The sequence below is a fragment of the Equus asinus genome, chromosome 21 (genome assembly GCF_041296235.1).
Source record: "Equus asinus isolate D_3611 breed Donkey chromosome 21, EquAss-T2T_v2, whole genome shotgun sequence".
Lineage (NCBI taxonomy): Eukaryota > Metazoa > Chordata > Mammalia > Perissodactyla > Equidae > Equus > Equus asinus.
In genome coordinates this window covers 36,865,082-36,879,495 of record NC_091810.1, presented here as the reverse complement: position 1 = coordinate 36,879,495, position 14,414 = coordinate 36,865,082, and the positions used below count along the sequence as shown (strand labels likewise).

Sequence of the window (14,414 nt, the reverse complement as noted above, 5' to 3'; positions counted from 1 at the left end):
CTAAAAGTTCCCATGAATGGCTGTGGTGAATATCACTCACTGCCCTCTCCTTTTTTGCAGGAAAATCCCACCAGTGCCGAGTACCACATCACCTGTCTCCACACGTGTTCCTCACCGGACAAACTCTGTGCCGACATCACAATGTGGGGTCAGCTATCTGGCAGCAGCCACCGTGTCTACATCCCCAGTCCTGCTGTCCTCCACCTACATCTCCCCAAATAGCAAATCGGTACCAGCTCATGGAACCACATTAAATGCACAGCCTGCTGCTTCTGGGGCAATGGATCCTGTGTGCAGTATGCAATCCAGACAAGTGTCCTCTTCATCCTCATCCCCTTCCACGCCCTCTGGCCTTTCCTCAGTGCCCTCCTCCCCCATGTCCAGGAAACCTCAGAAGTTGAAATCCAGCAAGTCTTTAAGACCCAAGGAGTCTTCTGGTAACAGCACTAACTGTCACAATGCCAGTAGCAGTACCAGCAGCGGCTCAGGAAAGAAACGCAAAAACAGTTCCCCACTGTTAGTTCACTCTTCCTCCTCCTCCTCCTCCTCCTCTTCTTCTCATTCCATGGAGTCTTTTAGGAAAAACTGTGTGGCTCACTCTGGGCCTCCCTACCCCTCACCGGTAACAGCTTCCCACGGCATCGGCCTCAACTGTGTGGCAAGTAAAGTGAACTCACTGAGTGTCCGGCACGAGCAGTCAGGGAGGGGCCCCCCCGGCGGGAGCCCTGCGGAATCCATCAAGAGAATGAGTGTGATGGTGAACAGCAGTGATTCCACGCTTTCTCTTGGCCCATTCATTCACCAGTCCAGTGAACTGCCTGTCAACTCCCACAGTTATTCACACTCACACACTCCTCTCGAGAAACTCATAGGCAAGAAAAGAAAGTGCTCGCCCGGCTCAAGCAGCGTCAACAACAACAGCAGCAAACCCACAAAGGTTGCCAAATTGCCAGCCATGAACAACGTCCATGTGAAACACACAGGCACCAGCCCAGGGGCGCAAGGACTGACGAACAGTTCCCTCCTTCATCAGGTAGGAAATGGACTGTGAGCCCTGTGGGGAGGCCATTTCCTCCTTGAGGTCTTTCGCCTGCTGGGAGATCTGTGTGGTTGGGGTTGGTTGGTTTGCCTATAAACAGATGTCCAGCTTCCTGGTGTCCTTTAAAAAAAGGAAGAGTTCATGGCCATATGAAGGTAAAACAGGCTCCTCTCTGCCAGAATTTTGATGACTTGGAAGATGCTTTTGGGTCAGGAAACCACAGAGGTGCACTTTAGCAGATAGGGCTGCGGAAACCATCCCGTGTGACAGCAAAATCTCTCTCCAGAGCAAACGAGTATAGTGCCTGGTGGACATGTGCTTCCTGTGATGCTGTTCCGGAGGGAAGCAGAACAGCTTTCTAGTATGTTCCTCTGAAGAAAGCTAAGCTAAAATCAAACTGATCTAGAAAGAGATGATTTAAATTTTAAAAAGCAAGAGCTTTTAATATTTTTCCCATCAAGGAATTTCAGATTTTCTGGTCAACTCTCTCCCTGTAACTATATTTTCTCCTCTAAGTTTTCCAGGGAAGCAGGAAAACAGCATTAAGTGTGGGCATCGCAGAGGACTAAAATCTCATTGAAGTTGTGATAGATTAAAGAGAAATCTGAGCATGGGCCCATTTGTAGAGAAGTGGCTCACTGTGTGTCGGACTTCTCTCTCACACTGAATCTGTCTTTCCCCCTCTTCTGCTATTACTGTCTTCTCCCAACCTTCTCTCCTGTAGCCGTTTCTTCCAGCTTCCTCTACTCTTAACTTCCAGCTCCTCTCTCATCTTATTTCATTCGTCGGGATATCTTCTCCCCTTGCTTACGAGCAGGAATTTCAGCGGCATCGTCCCAGAGCCCTGATTTAAAATGTGAGGGCTTTTTTTGATTCTTTTCTTTCCTCGTCTTCAGAATTTAACTCAAATGCCAGGTAGGACTTTTTCAGAAAATACCAAGAAGTTTCTTACTGTGATATAATTTCCCTCCAATATCTGTGTGAATTAATGCCCAATGCCAAAGGTATGGGGAAAATAATTATCCATGAATTTAAATAGCAGCTGCTTAAATTCTTCTGTGTGAGCCACAAATCCGACAAATCCACACTGGCTGTTTGACTCTTTGAGCAAGGGGTTCCTGGACAAGTGACAGTGTGTGTTTACTTCCTGGTTTATAGTTCCTCATGATAGTTTACAATGAGCATAAAAAGGCAATGCAAACACCATAAGAATGACAGACCCATCCCTTAAAAACTCCCTCCTGCGTGCAGCGTCCTGATTCTCCTGGAACCCCGCAGGAGGGACGTTCCATTGCGTTGTGATGCCCACGTTTGTATGAGTGTGCTCTGTCTTCATGTGGACTTGGCTGCAGACCTTACCACCCACAGCAGCAGAATGGGGAAGAAGAAGCTGGCCTGGTGCAGCTGAGAGGAACAGTGTCTGTGGAAAATGGGGGAGTGGGAGCCCCATTTACATGGAGCAGCTGCTCCCAGAAACTTAACCAGTTTCAGAGGGAAACTGCAGATCTGGACTTGCATGAGAAAGTCAGCCATTTTCTTAAGCTGTATAGCTTTTTGTGGTATTTTTTAATCTGGTGTAGCCCACACATCTGTTGGCTAAGTTGGGCTCATGAGCTACGAGTTTGCCACCTCCGATTTCTACCATTTGGGGGGCTGTATCCCATAGGACCAACAGCCTAAGTTTCAGTTCTTTTCCTTAAAATTAGTTTCAACTTAAGTTCGTATTTGAGAAAGATTTCCTCTGTGCAGTGGAATACTTTTCGTTATGCTGCACAAATCCTGGAGGGGGGGCATGGCTAGAGATCAGAGGATCAGCAAACCCCCCAAAAAACTGTTGCATAGTTTTGTGTCTGTGCTCATTTATCTGCAAGAGGGATCCTGTGGCTTTCATCAGAATCTCAAAGGGACCCAAGACTCCACAATGCTTTAAAGAATGCTGCTCTTAGAAAAGTAGGCACCTCAACTTGCTGCTCCTCCTGGAGCTGATTTTAGGACAGATAACTGAGCTGGTTGAAGCTCCCTTAACAAGGGAATGCACTGGGACATGCTGGGAAGCTAGGAGATGAGGATGGGCAGTTGCCCTCTTCCCTACCCCCCTGCCAGTCTGTTCATGGCCTCTGCCACCAAGGACTTAAAAATAGCTCCCTGTGGGACAGTGAGGGCCAGAGCTCCCTCTCCCTGAGGAGCACTGCCTCGGGTGTGAGCTCTCACACCTGTGTGTGCCAGCCCATTTGACCTTGTTCAGTTCTCAGTTGACAACCTAGAATGCCTTCAGGGAAACAAAATCAGTAAATAAAACCAAAAGGCAAACCCTAAGCCTTTTCTCTAAGCTAGAAACCTGGCCTGGCATCTCACCTAGACAGTTGTCTCAAAGTCAGTCCTTTAGAATGATTTTGCTCAAGGGCAGTGAAGGCTTTTGAAAGCTAAGGCCAAATTTTGTAGCTGACTCTCCTGGCATCACCCAGTCAGTGGAGATGTCAGTGGCGTGTGGCCTTTGGAATATTCTTGTTTAGCATCAGCGCAGTGCAGTGTACAACCGCTGACTTACCTTTTTGTTGTCTCCCCACCCCTCTTTTTTGAAAGCCAAAGGCACGTCCCTGACAGCTGAAAATAGTCCGGGGAGGAATAATCTGGACACTTTTGACGACAAGTTACACCTCCACTCAGCACTCTGGACTCCACGATGCCTTTGAGTCTGTTTTCCCAACCTCCTGTGGGCCTCAAGGGTAGAAATCTGCCGGGCTGTTGTTTTAACGAGGATTTCCCTGAAGCTATGTCTGTAGCAGTGAGTACTCGTAAAGGACACTGGATCAAGTTCAGCCACCGAATTGCTTTTCTCAGTGTTACAGTGGTCTGGACTGCTTGCTGCCGAACTGTGAGAAGTTGTTTTGTCTTTAACTTGCAGTCTATCACGGAGCCACTCTTCCAGGAGGTCGGCTGGGCAAAGAATGTTTCGAGAAGAGCGTTACTGTAGCCTTTTCTCCCTCCCTCCTCTCCACCCTCAGGTCCCTTTCACACTGTCTTCTGTGGGTCACTCTCCAGCTTTAGGCCCCTTAACTGGAGACACCTTCTGAAGGAGAGCAGGGCTGCACGGAGTAACCCTCTGGAGAAGGGGATCTGTCGTTAGGTGTTTATCAATGTTCCAGGAATGAATGTGGACGTTAGTGCAAGGCACCATCACAAAATGGCCAGTATTTTTTCTCGGCCTTTTGTGAGTAATTTGGGATAAGAAGCTCTCAGAAGTTTCTAACTTACAAACTACTTTAAAGCCATTGATGCCCATAGAGCAAGTATACATCATTTTAGAGGCTTACTTTTCATGGGATAAAAGCAATTCTGTGTGATTTTTTTAAAAAGAAAATGCAAATGCAAGCTAGTTTTGATAATGGAAAGCCAAATTTTGGTGGGAGGGGGTGGATAAAATCACTACGGGGGGAAACATTTTTCCAAGATTTCCAAAGAGATGGCGTTTTTTACCCTTTAAGTCTTCATGTAAACAGTGTGGCAGATTGGGCTGGTTGTCCTGCCCAGTCTCCCATTTTAAAAAAATTGCCTTTGTAAAGTGAGGTGATTAGGATGCAGCAGAAACTGTCATTCACAGAGTCATTAATCTATTTAAATGTTTCCAGGCACTCTGTATTACCCTTGATCTCTCCTCTTTGGACACTATCCTGGGTCTTTGTGTAAATTCCTCTCTGAGCACTCCCCATTGTGTGTGTGTGTGTGTCCGCACTCCCCTTCCTGCCGCCACAGGTGTTTATGTGGATGCCGTTGGGGTGGGGAGCAGGCCCCCAGGGAGGGGAGGTAGCGCAAGTGTACCTGTCCTGTGTGGCAGAGGTAATGTGATGCATGTATAGTATTTCTCTGACACACCCTCTTTTCTGGGGATTAATGCCAGCCGTCTTCCTAAGAGAGTTTTGGAGACCCTCCGGGATGTTTTTTCTAGTACCCCACCCCAAAAGAAAGAACTTACTATGTTAAAACATTGTTGCTTGAGAAGGTGTCATTGAACGTGAAGCTGGAGCTTTTTAATAGGTGATGCCACAACCACAGCTCCTGGAACGAGAACTGGGCTCTTTTGCTTAGGAGAACGTATGAAGTTGCCACACACAGGGTCCATTCCCAAAGCTCTGATCATCGCCCCGGTCAGGGCCTGGACAGAGCCAGTCTAGTGCATCCTTTTTTCCCTACAATTCTTGGGTTACAAACTTCAGTTTCAGGGAATTTCAAGTCAACAACAGGTAGAATGAATAAATACTTGGTTACCAGCCTAATAATGTGAATTACTACAGAATTATTCTTATTATGTAAGAAAGCAAAAACATTATGCAGATACTTTAGCTATAAATTGATGTAAAATCTTGATTTTTTTAAAGGAAGGGGAAACAGTATCTTGTTCACTTATTATGCAATCAATCAGTAAATGTTTCTTAAATGATGCTATAGGAGAGCTTAGGAAGGAGAGCACGGATGGGCCGGTTCGGTGGAGTGAGGAGAAATCAGTCTGATTGTTCCTTCCCACTGGAGGGAGAGGAAGGAGGTAAGAGGGAATCAGAACGTCCTTAGTTTGATTCCTTGGTGACAAGTGCAATGGGGTCTGGGTAGAATTTATTTTCAGAGCCAAGGGGACTTGATGGTTATAAATAAAGTTGCTTTTAGCGATGGAATTTATAGACAGATCATGTTGTTCCGAAAGATGTGAATAGGATCCACAATAGCAAGTTGATTCAGAGTAATGTAGATATTTAGATTATCGAGTATTGATCATTTGATTTCTTAGACTGAGGTTTTAATTGAATTTGATTATGTCTCCCAGTAGTACACAGAGCATCGGGATTAGGAAATTAGCCATTTGGAATTCTGCCTGCCACAAACAGACCTATTCTAAACAGTGCTATTAAATTTTAGACTGTTGTTCAAATATTTTATTTTCTCCTACAACTACTTTTTATTATGATGAACAATTAAGACCATTTAAAACACGGGAGTACAAGTATTTTTTTGAATTAAATTAACTTGCAAAAACCAAATTTGCAGTGGTTGGGTTGTTTCTAGACAGACTTTGGTATCAATTTAAAACCAAGATAATTTTTATATTCTTTCCAATAGAATTTCATGACAACAACTGCAGTTTTCTTAACCTACAAAAAAAAAAAAAAAAGTGCTGCAATGGTGAACAAAGAATTATACAAAACCTACTTTTGTATCTTTATTTTGGAATTTCTTGTTCTATTATAAATATGGAAGTATCCCTATTTCAGAAGACATATTTTGTTAAAAATGAATTGTACATATTTAAATATGTATTTTTGCACAGGTCTTTTTTTCTGATATCCTGTTTTGGTACAGTTGAGATCATCTAGTATTTATTTATTAATTAATAAAAGTAAATACCTTTTTATAATTTGAAGTGGTTCACTGCCAAGCCGATAGTCCTAGGACCTGCCTCCTTCACAGTTGAAGGTTTGCCTCTGTGAAAGTGAAAGCCGTTTTGTCCCTTTAATGTCCCGGGAGTGGATTCAGACAGATGAAGTGGGCATTGCTTCTCCCTAGTTGCCTGATTTCCCGATAGACTACATGTAACTAAGTGACACACTGCTTTTCTTTTGTTAGTGTTTTGTGTGTGCGTGCGCGTGCGCCTGTGTGTGTGTATGTGTACCCTCTGAGCACATGTGTGTTCGTATGTGATGTGGTTTCAAACTAATGGAAACAAACTGAAAGTGCCTGAACCTAGTTTTAAGCTTAGACAGATTCTCTTTAAAAAGACTTGAATGTTCAGTTGAACTTTTGGAGTTTGCTTTTTCCACCTAAATATTGTTTCTAAAATTTTAGGGGAGGAATTGAAAACCACCAATGCTGGTCATTTTATAAGGTATTTTAAAATTCAGACCTTTTGGTTCCCAGTAATTCAACTAGTGATGGATTGCCCCGTGGCACCAAGGGTTACAAATCTTTTTGTCAGCCAGCAACTTACACAATGTGTCCGTTTTGTTACTCACTCATGAAATACAGAGTTTAAAATAGAATATTTAAAATATTTTGTATTCCAAAAATATAATACAAAGTACCTCTGAGGACATTGAAAACAAAATGTATAATTTGAAAAATGTAACTTAAACAGGCAGCTGTCTTCCTGCAAGAGTTCTGTTGCCAAGCGGTTTCTTAATCTCTCTCATCTGTCCTGGGGGATGAAGTTGGACTTTGGAAAATGATTGTTAACAGTTTCATTGTTTAGCAGAAAATAATCATTTTTACATTTTGTGCAAAACATTTTACATTTTCAGATCATTTAAATGAGCACTACATACTGTCAGTGTGAATGTAGGGCCTTGAAAGCATTTTGCTGTTTTTCTTTGAGCTTGGTTATAAAAGCAATCTCCTGTGTTAAAATGTGTGAATAGTTTGATAATTTGTACACATAATCAAGAGCATCTCAGCTGGACTTTGTGTTGGCTGCTGTATAGAACATGAACAAATGTCAAGGGATAGAAAATTACTTTGGATATTTAAAAGAGAAGAAATATATAGTCTATTTGTTTTGTAACAAGTTTCTGTAAATAAAATAATTTATACTATTTATAAGAAAAAGTTGTGCTTTGCTTTATGAGAAATCAGTTTGTGGAACAAACATGTTACTAAACGGGCAATAAAATGAGGACTTCTCAATAAATAAGGTGGCTGCATGAACTGTTTCACACGTTTCTGCCTCGTTATGGTACTAACCCTTTCGGTCCAGTCTGACTTGTCTTCGTTTTAGGCATCAGACACCTTGTGAAGCACCTTCCTTTAGCTTCCCTTCTGTACAAGCTCAGCCCTGCTGAGGACTCAGGATGTTTCCATTCTTGTGCGGAAAGCTTTGCCTTGGATAATGTAGTAACTGCAGACAGTGGACACTGCTGCATTCTTGCCCTGCAGGTTTGTCAACAAAGGGGAGTTGATAGATAGAGAAGCACGTTCTATTTGTACTTGGCTTATATGTAAATTTGATGGCCTGAGGTCAATTTTGGTTAGAGGTAACATTTTTATGCAGAGCTGGTCTGATCTCTTCTCTGCTTTTACGTAGCTCCCTCACTGGCAGTACACGTGCCTTTGAGTATTATTCAGAGCACAACATAATCTTTTATCTCTAGCTATCTGGCCATTTTTACCATTTGCAAATAAATTATTCTAATAAATTACAAATTATTTTTGTTGCTTAAGATAATAAGGGAAGCAACTGATTTGTGTATTGGAGATGTCCATACATTGCATGAAAGAATCAGGCTGGCTTCAACCCTCACTGCCCCGTGGACATTCCCTCCTTAGGTCCACCAACTACTCAAATCCATTCCTAAGAAGCTCCCTGAGGCCTCCCTGAAGCAATCCTGTCGCCTTGGATGTCCTCCTTAAACTTCCGGGGAAAAGTCGCAACCACTCAAATCTTCCTACACTTTTTACTTCCATTCTCTTGCGGGTAACCTGGCCACGGATGTAGCAAGAGACTGTCCCAATTCAAGGAAGGGGCAGGGATGGGCAGTTTAGGGTCTTGGTGGATGGAAGTTCACCAACAGAAAGGCAGAGTAAGGTCATTGTAGGCAGAGGGGCAAGCACAAGTATGAAGAAATGTGGAAGAGAGAATAATTCTGGGTGAAATTTGCTGGAAGGGAGGGGCTGATAGGATTGGAGAAGTTTGTGCCAGATTGTCACGGGACTTATGTATCGTGAGGCCTTCATCCTCAGGAACGTACAGCTTAACCACATGTAACTCTCAGAGCCCAGAGGTGTTCATTGGTCCAGTCCTGGCACAGTGCAGCTGCTCAAAGTAAAAACCGTTCTCTACTGGAGACTGGAAAATCAAAGAGGCACTTCAATCTTTTTCCCTTTTTCTTGCATTTTCACTCTCTATTGCCTCAAACCTCTGTCTTTAGCCCTCTCTCTAATCCTAAGCAAAAACACTCCCCTAAATCAAGCCTCCAGCCCTCCGTCGTCTTACTCCACTTTCTGCCCTTTCAGTCCCCCCTTTCTAGTAAGAAACTCATGTTTCTGTTGCTAATGCGAATTAAACTAGTCTTTCACCTTGTAAGGCTGTGATTCTTGGTGCCTCTTATCCTCATTTTTCACCAAAGCCCATGGACCAAAGCTGGCACTAACCGAGTCTCTCTTCCGGGGGAAGGTGAGACTGTCAGCAAAAGAAAAAGTTTTCAGGGGGAGAGGAGAATCAAACACTTAGAATTTATACTTTAAAAACAAAAATTCCCATCACATAGGGCCCTTCAGTAACCATGGAGGACAGAATGGACAGGTGAGAACCTTGGGACAAAAATAAGTTACAAAGCTAGTGTAATAATCCAGGTAAGAGCTATGAAGTTTCTCAACTAAGGCAGTGACCATGGGGATGAAGAGGGGACTGATTCCAGAGTTCTTTGAAAGGTAGAACCAGCAGGCCTTGAGGTCCAATCATGTCGAACGTTAAGGGGAAGAGTGAGTCTAAGAAAACTTAGAGATTTCTGGCTTGGCTGAACTAGTTGATGAGCTTTAAGTGAAATATATGATGTGGTGACAGAAAAGGAAAAACACAATGGGTTTGAGTTGCTGGTGGGAAATGCAGGCTCAGTGCCCGGTAGCTGTAGGTACAGTCTGGATGGAGCTCTGGAGGGAGGTTTGAGCTGTAAGGTAGAGCTAAAGGATTGCCTTTCACTTTTTGCTGGTGAGTGAGGCCATGGGAGGGGATGAGTTCACCTAGAAAGAAAGAGATAGTTATTAGAATTGGCTTATTATTTTGTTAAAATGATGCTTATCTAGTTGCCTTAAAATGCCAGATATTATACCAAGCTTTTTACACATATTGTCTTTCTTACAAAGCCCCTACAGAGTGGGTATTTTGATGTTCTGATATCTGATCATCTTCTGATGAGGAACTTCTAAGAGGGTAAGTGTCTTGCCTAAGGTCCCACAACAAGTAGGTGGCTTTGCAGGGCTGTGAATTCATCTGATCAGGGGTTCTTAATCTTTTTTGTGTGTCACATATTCCAAGAATCACATGAAAAAAGGCACAGGCACACGTTTTATGTTCCATTTCCAGGATTTCACAAAACTTGAAAAAGTCCATCCTCCAAGGTGCAGAGACAGAAGAAAGCCCAAGACGAAACCCTGGAGAAGAGAATGTTTTGGTGAAGCCAGATGGAGAACCAGTACTAAACAGTAAAATATCAGGTCAGGGAAGGCAGAGAAGGATGGGGTTGAGATGGTTTAGTTAGCAGTTTAGACAGTTGATTTCATCCTAATTAACCCCATCAACTCACTTAGGTAATGTGCTTTTTCCTCTGCTGCTTTCTCCTTGATAATTGGAACAACAGCTATTGATTGAGTGGGAAAATGAGAACTTGGCAGGGAGATTGCCAGAGAAAGAGTATGAGTGAGGGTGTGGCTGAGTGATGATGGCTAGATGGGTATTCAGGGACGAGAACTGGAAGCTACCATGCAGAATCTATGCGGGCACTCTCATGATGGTTCATTTGTAATCACCGTCTTCTTATGCCTTAGGATTCTCCTTCCAGGTAACTTGTCTATGATTGATTAGACAAGTAAAGTGATTTCTTCAGGATCACAGAGGAAAGTCCATATGCAATTCAACATGCCCAATAATGAAGAGGGGCTAACATACAAGGCAGCTCGAGGGACCAGAGTTAGGATGGTGGCATAGCACTTTAGGAATGGGTCGGGAAACAGAGGCATAGGATAATAGGATAGAGTGGAATTCCCGGTTTCATCTTCAAAAGCAGAGCAGTTCAGAGGTTCGTGTGATTCCTGGGTGAGACCATGGAAGAGGTGTGGAGAGAAAGAGCACTGGTGTTAAGGTTAAGGAACTGTGAAGCTCTTTTGTCCATTTGAGAGTTGCCTAGGGTTGAGAGGAGGACACAGTCAGCGGCTCAGGTCCAGAGTGAACGGGATGGAATAACTTGGAGGTTTGAGGGCAGTGACCACAGTGAGTTGGTGGTATTGCTGGATGATAAGCAGCTTCAAAGAGAAGGCATTTTGAATGAGGGTGGAAAGACAAGGGTCAGGAGAGCAGGGGACTGAGAGTTTCAAGAAAAGCAGTCTTCAAAACCCAAGTGTAGAGTTTTATCAGCATTGATATTCCAGTAGCTGCAGAGACACTTTGGAAAAACAGGTCTCTGGTCACCTCTAAAAGAGAGGGTCGGTAAAGACTGGCAGTCTTGACTGCGGGGTCCCTTCCTCAAGGCAATCTCAGGATTTATGATGGTGGGCTTGAAACCTGGTCATTCCTTGGCAAACTGTCCCTGACTTCTTACATCCAATCTGAACAGGAAAACTTATGCCATTACGAAAGATTTCTGAATGACAAGAGGTAAACCTCCCCCTTGACCATGTACTTCAAGGTTACAATGGCCTGAACCAAACTTCTACAAATTCTTGATATCCTTTGTATGTCTTCAGAAACACAAGCGGAATGCAAACCTGTATGGCTTTGAAACCAAAACCAGTGATTATTAGAGCATTTCATGTTTTCCAGATGATAGGGATGTAACTTGACACCCCCCCCCCCCCCCCCCCCCCCCCGCCACTGCCATTGCGGAAGGATGAGTTTGTTGCTAACAACTACAGGTCTGCACAGCATTAGGAAAGTGAAGGATTATCACAGAATGCTGTGGGGGGCATCAAAATTGGTCACCCCAAAATGTGTCTCTCTGCCTTGATAGAACAAAAGGCTGAAAGAAACTTTGAACTTTCCCCTAACTGCCTAAAAGAATTTAAGAGAAAAGGCCTGTCCTGGGACAGGCCATCACCATTGCTATCTCTGGGTATTGGCAGACTGTGAGTGTCCTTGCTGAGCCCATTCTTATCAAAGTCTGTTCACCAAACGTTTGCTTTTCCATCTCCATGGGAATTGCCTTCCTCCACTTTGAAGTCCCGAACCACTACCTCCAATACCCTCCTTTGTCTTTAGCTGAAGATGCTATTTAAGATGACCACCTCAAGCCAGTTTAGCAAGTCACCCAGTTTCCTGGGTTTCTCCCATGTATACATGTTATAAAGCTTTGTTTGATTTTCTCCTGTTATTCTGTCTCATGTCTATTTAATTCGTAGCCCAGCCAGAAGGACCTAGAGGGTAGGGGAATTCTCTTCCTCTCCTACAACTGCTTTACAGTTTGTAGTGTTTCCACATAAATGAACCTCATAGTAAGCCTGATTTTCTACTCCACTTTACAGATGAGGCAGTAGGCTCAGAGAGATGAAGGAGGTAATTTCTCCCAACATCAGATGGCTAGGGGAGCTTGGACCAGAATTTGGTTTTCCTAGCTGCAGTGTCCAGTGCTATTCTCCCATACCATATGGCCTCATTTAAAGAAAAATCTATTGGATTCCAACTTTATTTTCACCTCCAAACTGATACTTGGAGGCTCAACACTGTGCCACTGGGATTTGTAACTACACAGAATAACTCTTGAACAGTATTTACTGAAGGCTGATTCTGTTTAAAATTACATATGAACAGGACTAAATATGGCGAATATTCATCAAAAATGTCAGTTAACAGGAGCTCTCTCTGCAGGGTAGAATTTCAAGGCAATTCCGCTTTAGCTGCTTGAATTTCTTTCGTAGTGAGCATATATTACTTTTCAGAAAAAGAAAAGGAAAAATTGATCCCCTCGCCTTCAAGTTGTATTGTTTACTTCATCACAAGGTGTTATTCCACTAGCCCTTGATCACCAGTTCTGGAGTTTTCAGTTTCCCCATCTTAACACTGGGAATGGACAGCATTTCTTGTTTCTTTCAGCATCTCTTACCTGTCATCCTCACCTACTAATTTTAGGCAATTAGGCTAAAATGGTAAAAGAAAAACAAAATTCAAGTACAGTTTAAGCAAGAAAGGGCAAAAAGCAAGCGCTCTGAGACTTCCCTCTCCCCTAGACCAAGAGCGAGCCTAAGCCTTGATTGAAAAGCCATAGTTGCTCTGATCACATCAGTCCAAGTGGCTTTATAGGTGGCAGGTGAGGGAAAGGGTTATTTCAAGAAACTGATGTTTTTGGGGGCTGGCCCCATGGCCGAGTGGTTGGGTTCTCCTGCTTCACTTCGGCAGCCCAGGGTTTCGCCAGTTCGTATCCTGGGCGCAGACATGGCACTGCTCATGAGGCCACAGTGAGGCGGCATCCCACATGCCACAACTAGAAGGACCCACAACTAAAATATACAACTATGTACTGGGGGGCTTTGGGGAGAAAAAGCAGGAGAAAAAAAAAAAAAGATTGGCAACACTTGTTAGCTCAGGTGCCAATCTTTAAAAAAAAAAACAACTGACATTTTAATCCTACTTTCTTCCCTCTAGCATGAACTGCAATGAGTCAATTTGCTAAAAACAGAATTCTGCTAATTTTTAAATGGACACAGAGAACACAGTAAATTCTCAATGACTATGCTGGATTGAACAGACCGCACTGTTTTTCAGGATCATGGGTTTTGTTAAGGGTGCTTACATTCACAATTTCTTCAAGGAATTATAGTGATCATTGTTAGTAAGGTTTTAGAATGAGCACTTTTAGAAATCCCCAAGTGGATATTCTCAAATGCTTTAGGCATATCCAGCATTTAGCAGCCTCTGTCCACCATACAGTGCCTGGAGGAAACTCCATCAGCACAGCTCTGGGCACACTGCTTTTCTTGGCTAAGCATCAGAGGCCCCTCCTTTAGGACAACACTCATGACAGCCACTGTCTTGACTTACAAGGCAATGCTTCTAATACTTTGCCATTAAGTATCTTGTTTGTGATAGGATTGTGATTTCCCAACCTATCAGTCTTAGAAGGCCATTTCCTATTCTCTTTTAAACTCACCTCTACTAAAACTCTGTCATGGTCACCATTCAAAAAGCCCATCATGCTTGACTCATTTTCTCATCTTCTCCCCTATTCTAATCTTTTAGCAAATCTAGCTGCCTCTACAGTGCATGCTACCATTCTCTGGTGTCCCCTCCAGCTGAGTGCCACTTAAAAAGTAATTCAAGTCCAGCCATTCCTCTGCTTGAAACCTCCAGTGACTTTCCAGCTCATTCTTCCCCTAGATATTTGCATGGTCTCACCCTCCTTTTTCATTTAAATGTCACCTCACCAGAGAGGCCTCCTACAACACCCCATAGAAGAGAGCCCTTCACGCCATCTTCTTTAATTAGTATGGTTGGTTGGGAAAACAAGATTCCCTTTGCCACTATCTACATAGGTTTTTCATATCTCTATTTTATGAGATCAGCCTTGGCAGATTCTGGAATCCAGGGTTATGGCAGCCTCCTAAAAAGGAGTAACTTCCTGTCTTCTAGGTTACTGGTTTCTGAGGGACAGTTTACGATGTGTGTCTTCCATCTTTTGTGTACTAAGTGGTA

At 43.4% G+C, this 14,414-nt stretch overlaps 1 protein-coding gene across 6 annotated transcripts in view; it reads left to right on the top strand.

Annotated features, from left to right (window-relative positions):
- The window catches only part of ATXN7 (ataxin 7), a 130,520-nt gene extending 122,893 nt beyond the window's left edge, over window positions 1-7,627 (top strand). For all 6 annotated transcript variants that reach the window (XM_070492823.1, XM_070492819.1, XM_070492820.1 and 3 more), the window contains 2 exons: window positions 61-1,033; window positions 3,623-7,627. In XM_070492823.1, the coding sequence (XP_070348924.1) occupies window positions 61-1,033; window positions 3,623-3,640 (991 nt within the window). In that variant the 3' untranslated portion in view covers window positions 3,641-7,627. The remainder of the gene's footprint in view (window positions 1-60; window positions 1,034-3,622) is intronic.
- The last annotated feature ends 6,787 nt before the right edge of the window (window positions 7,628-14,414 follow it).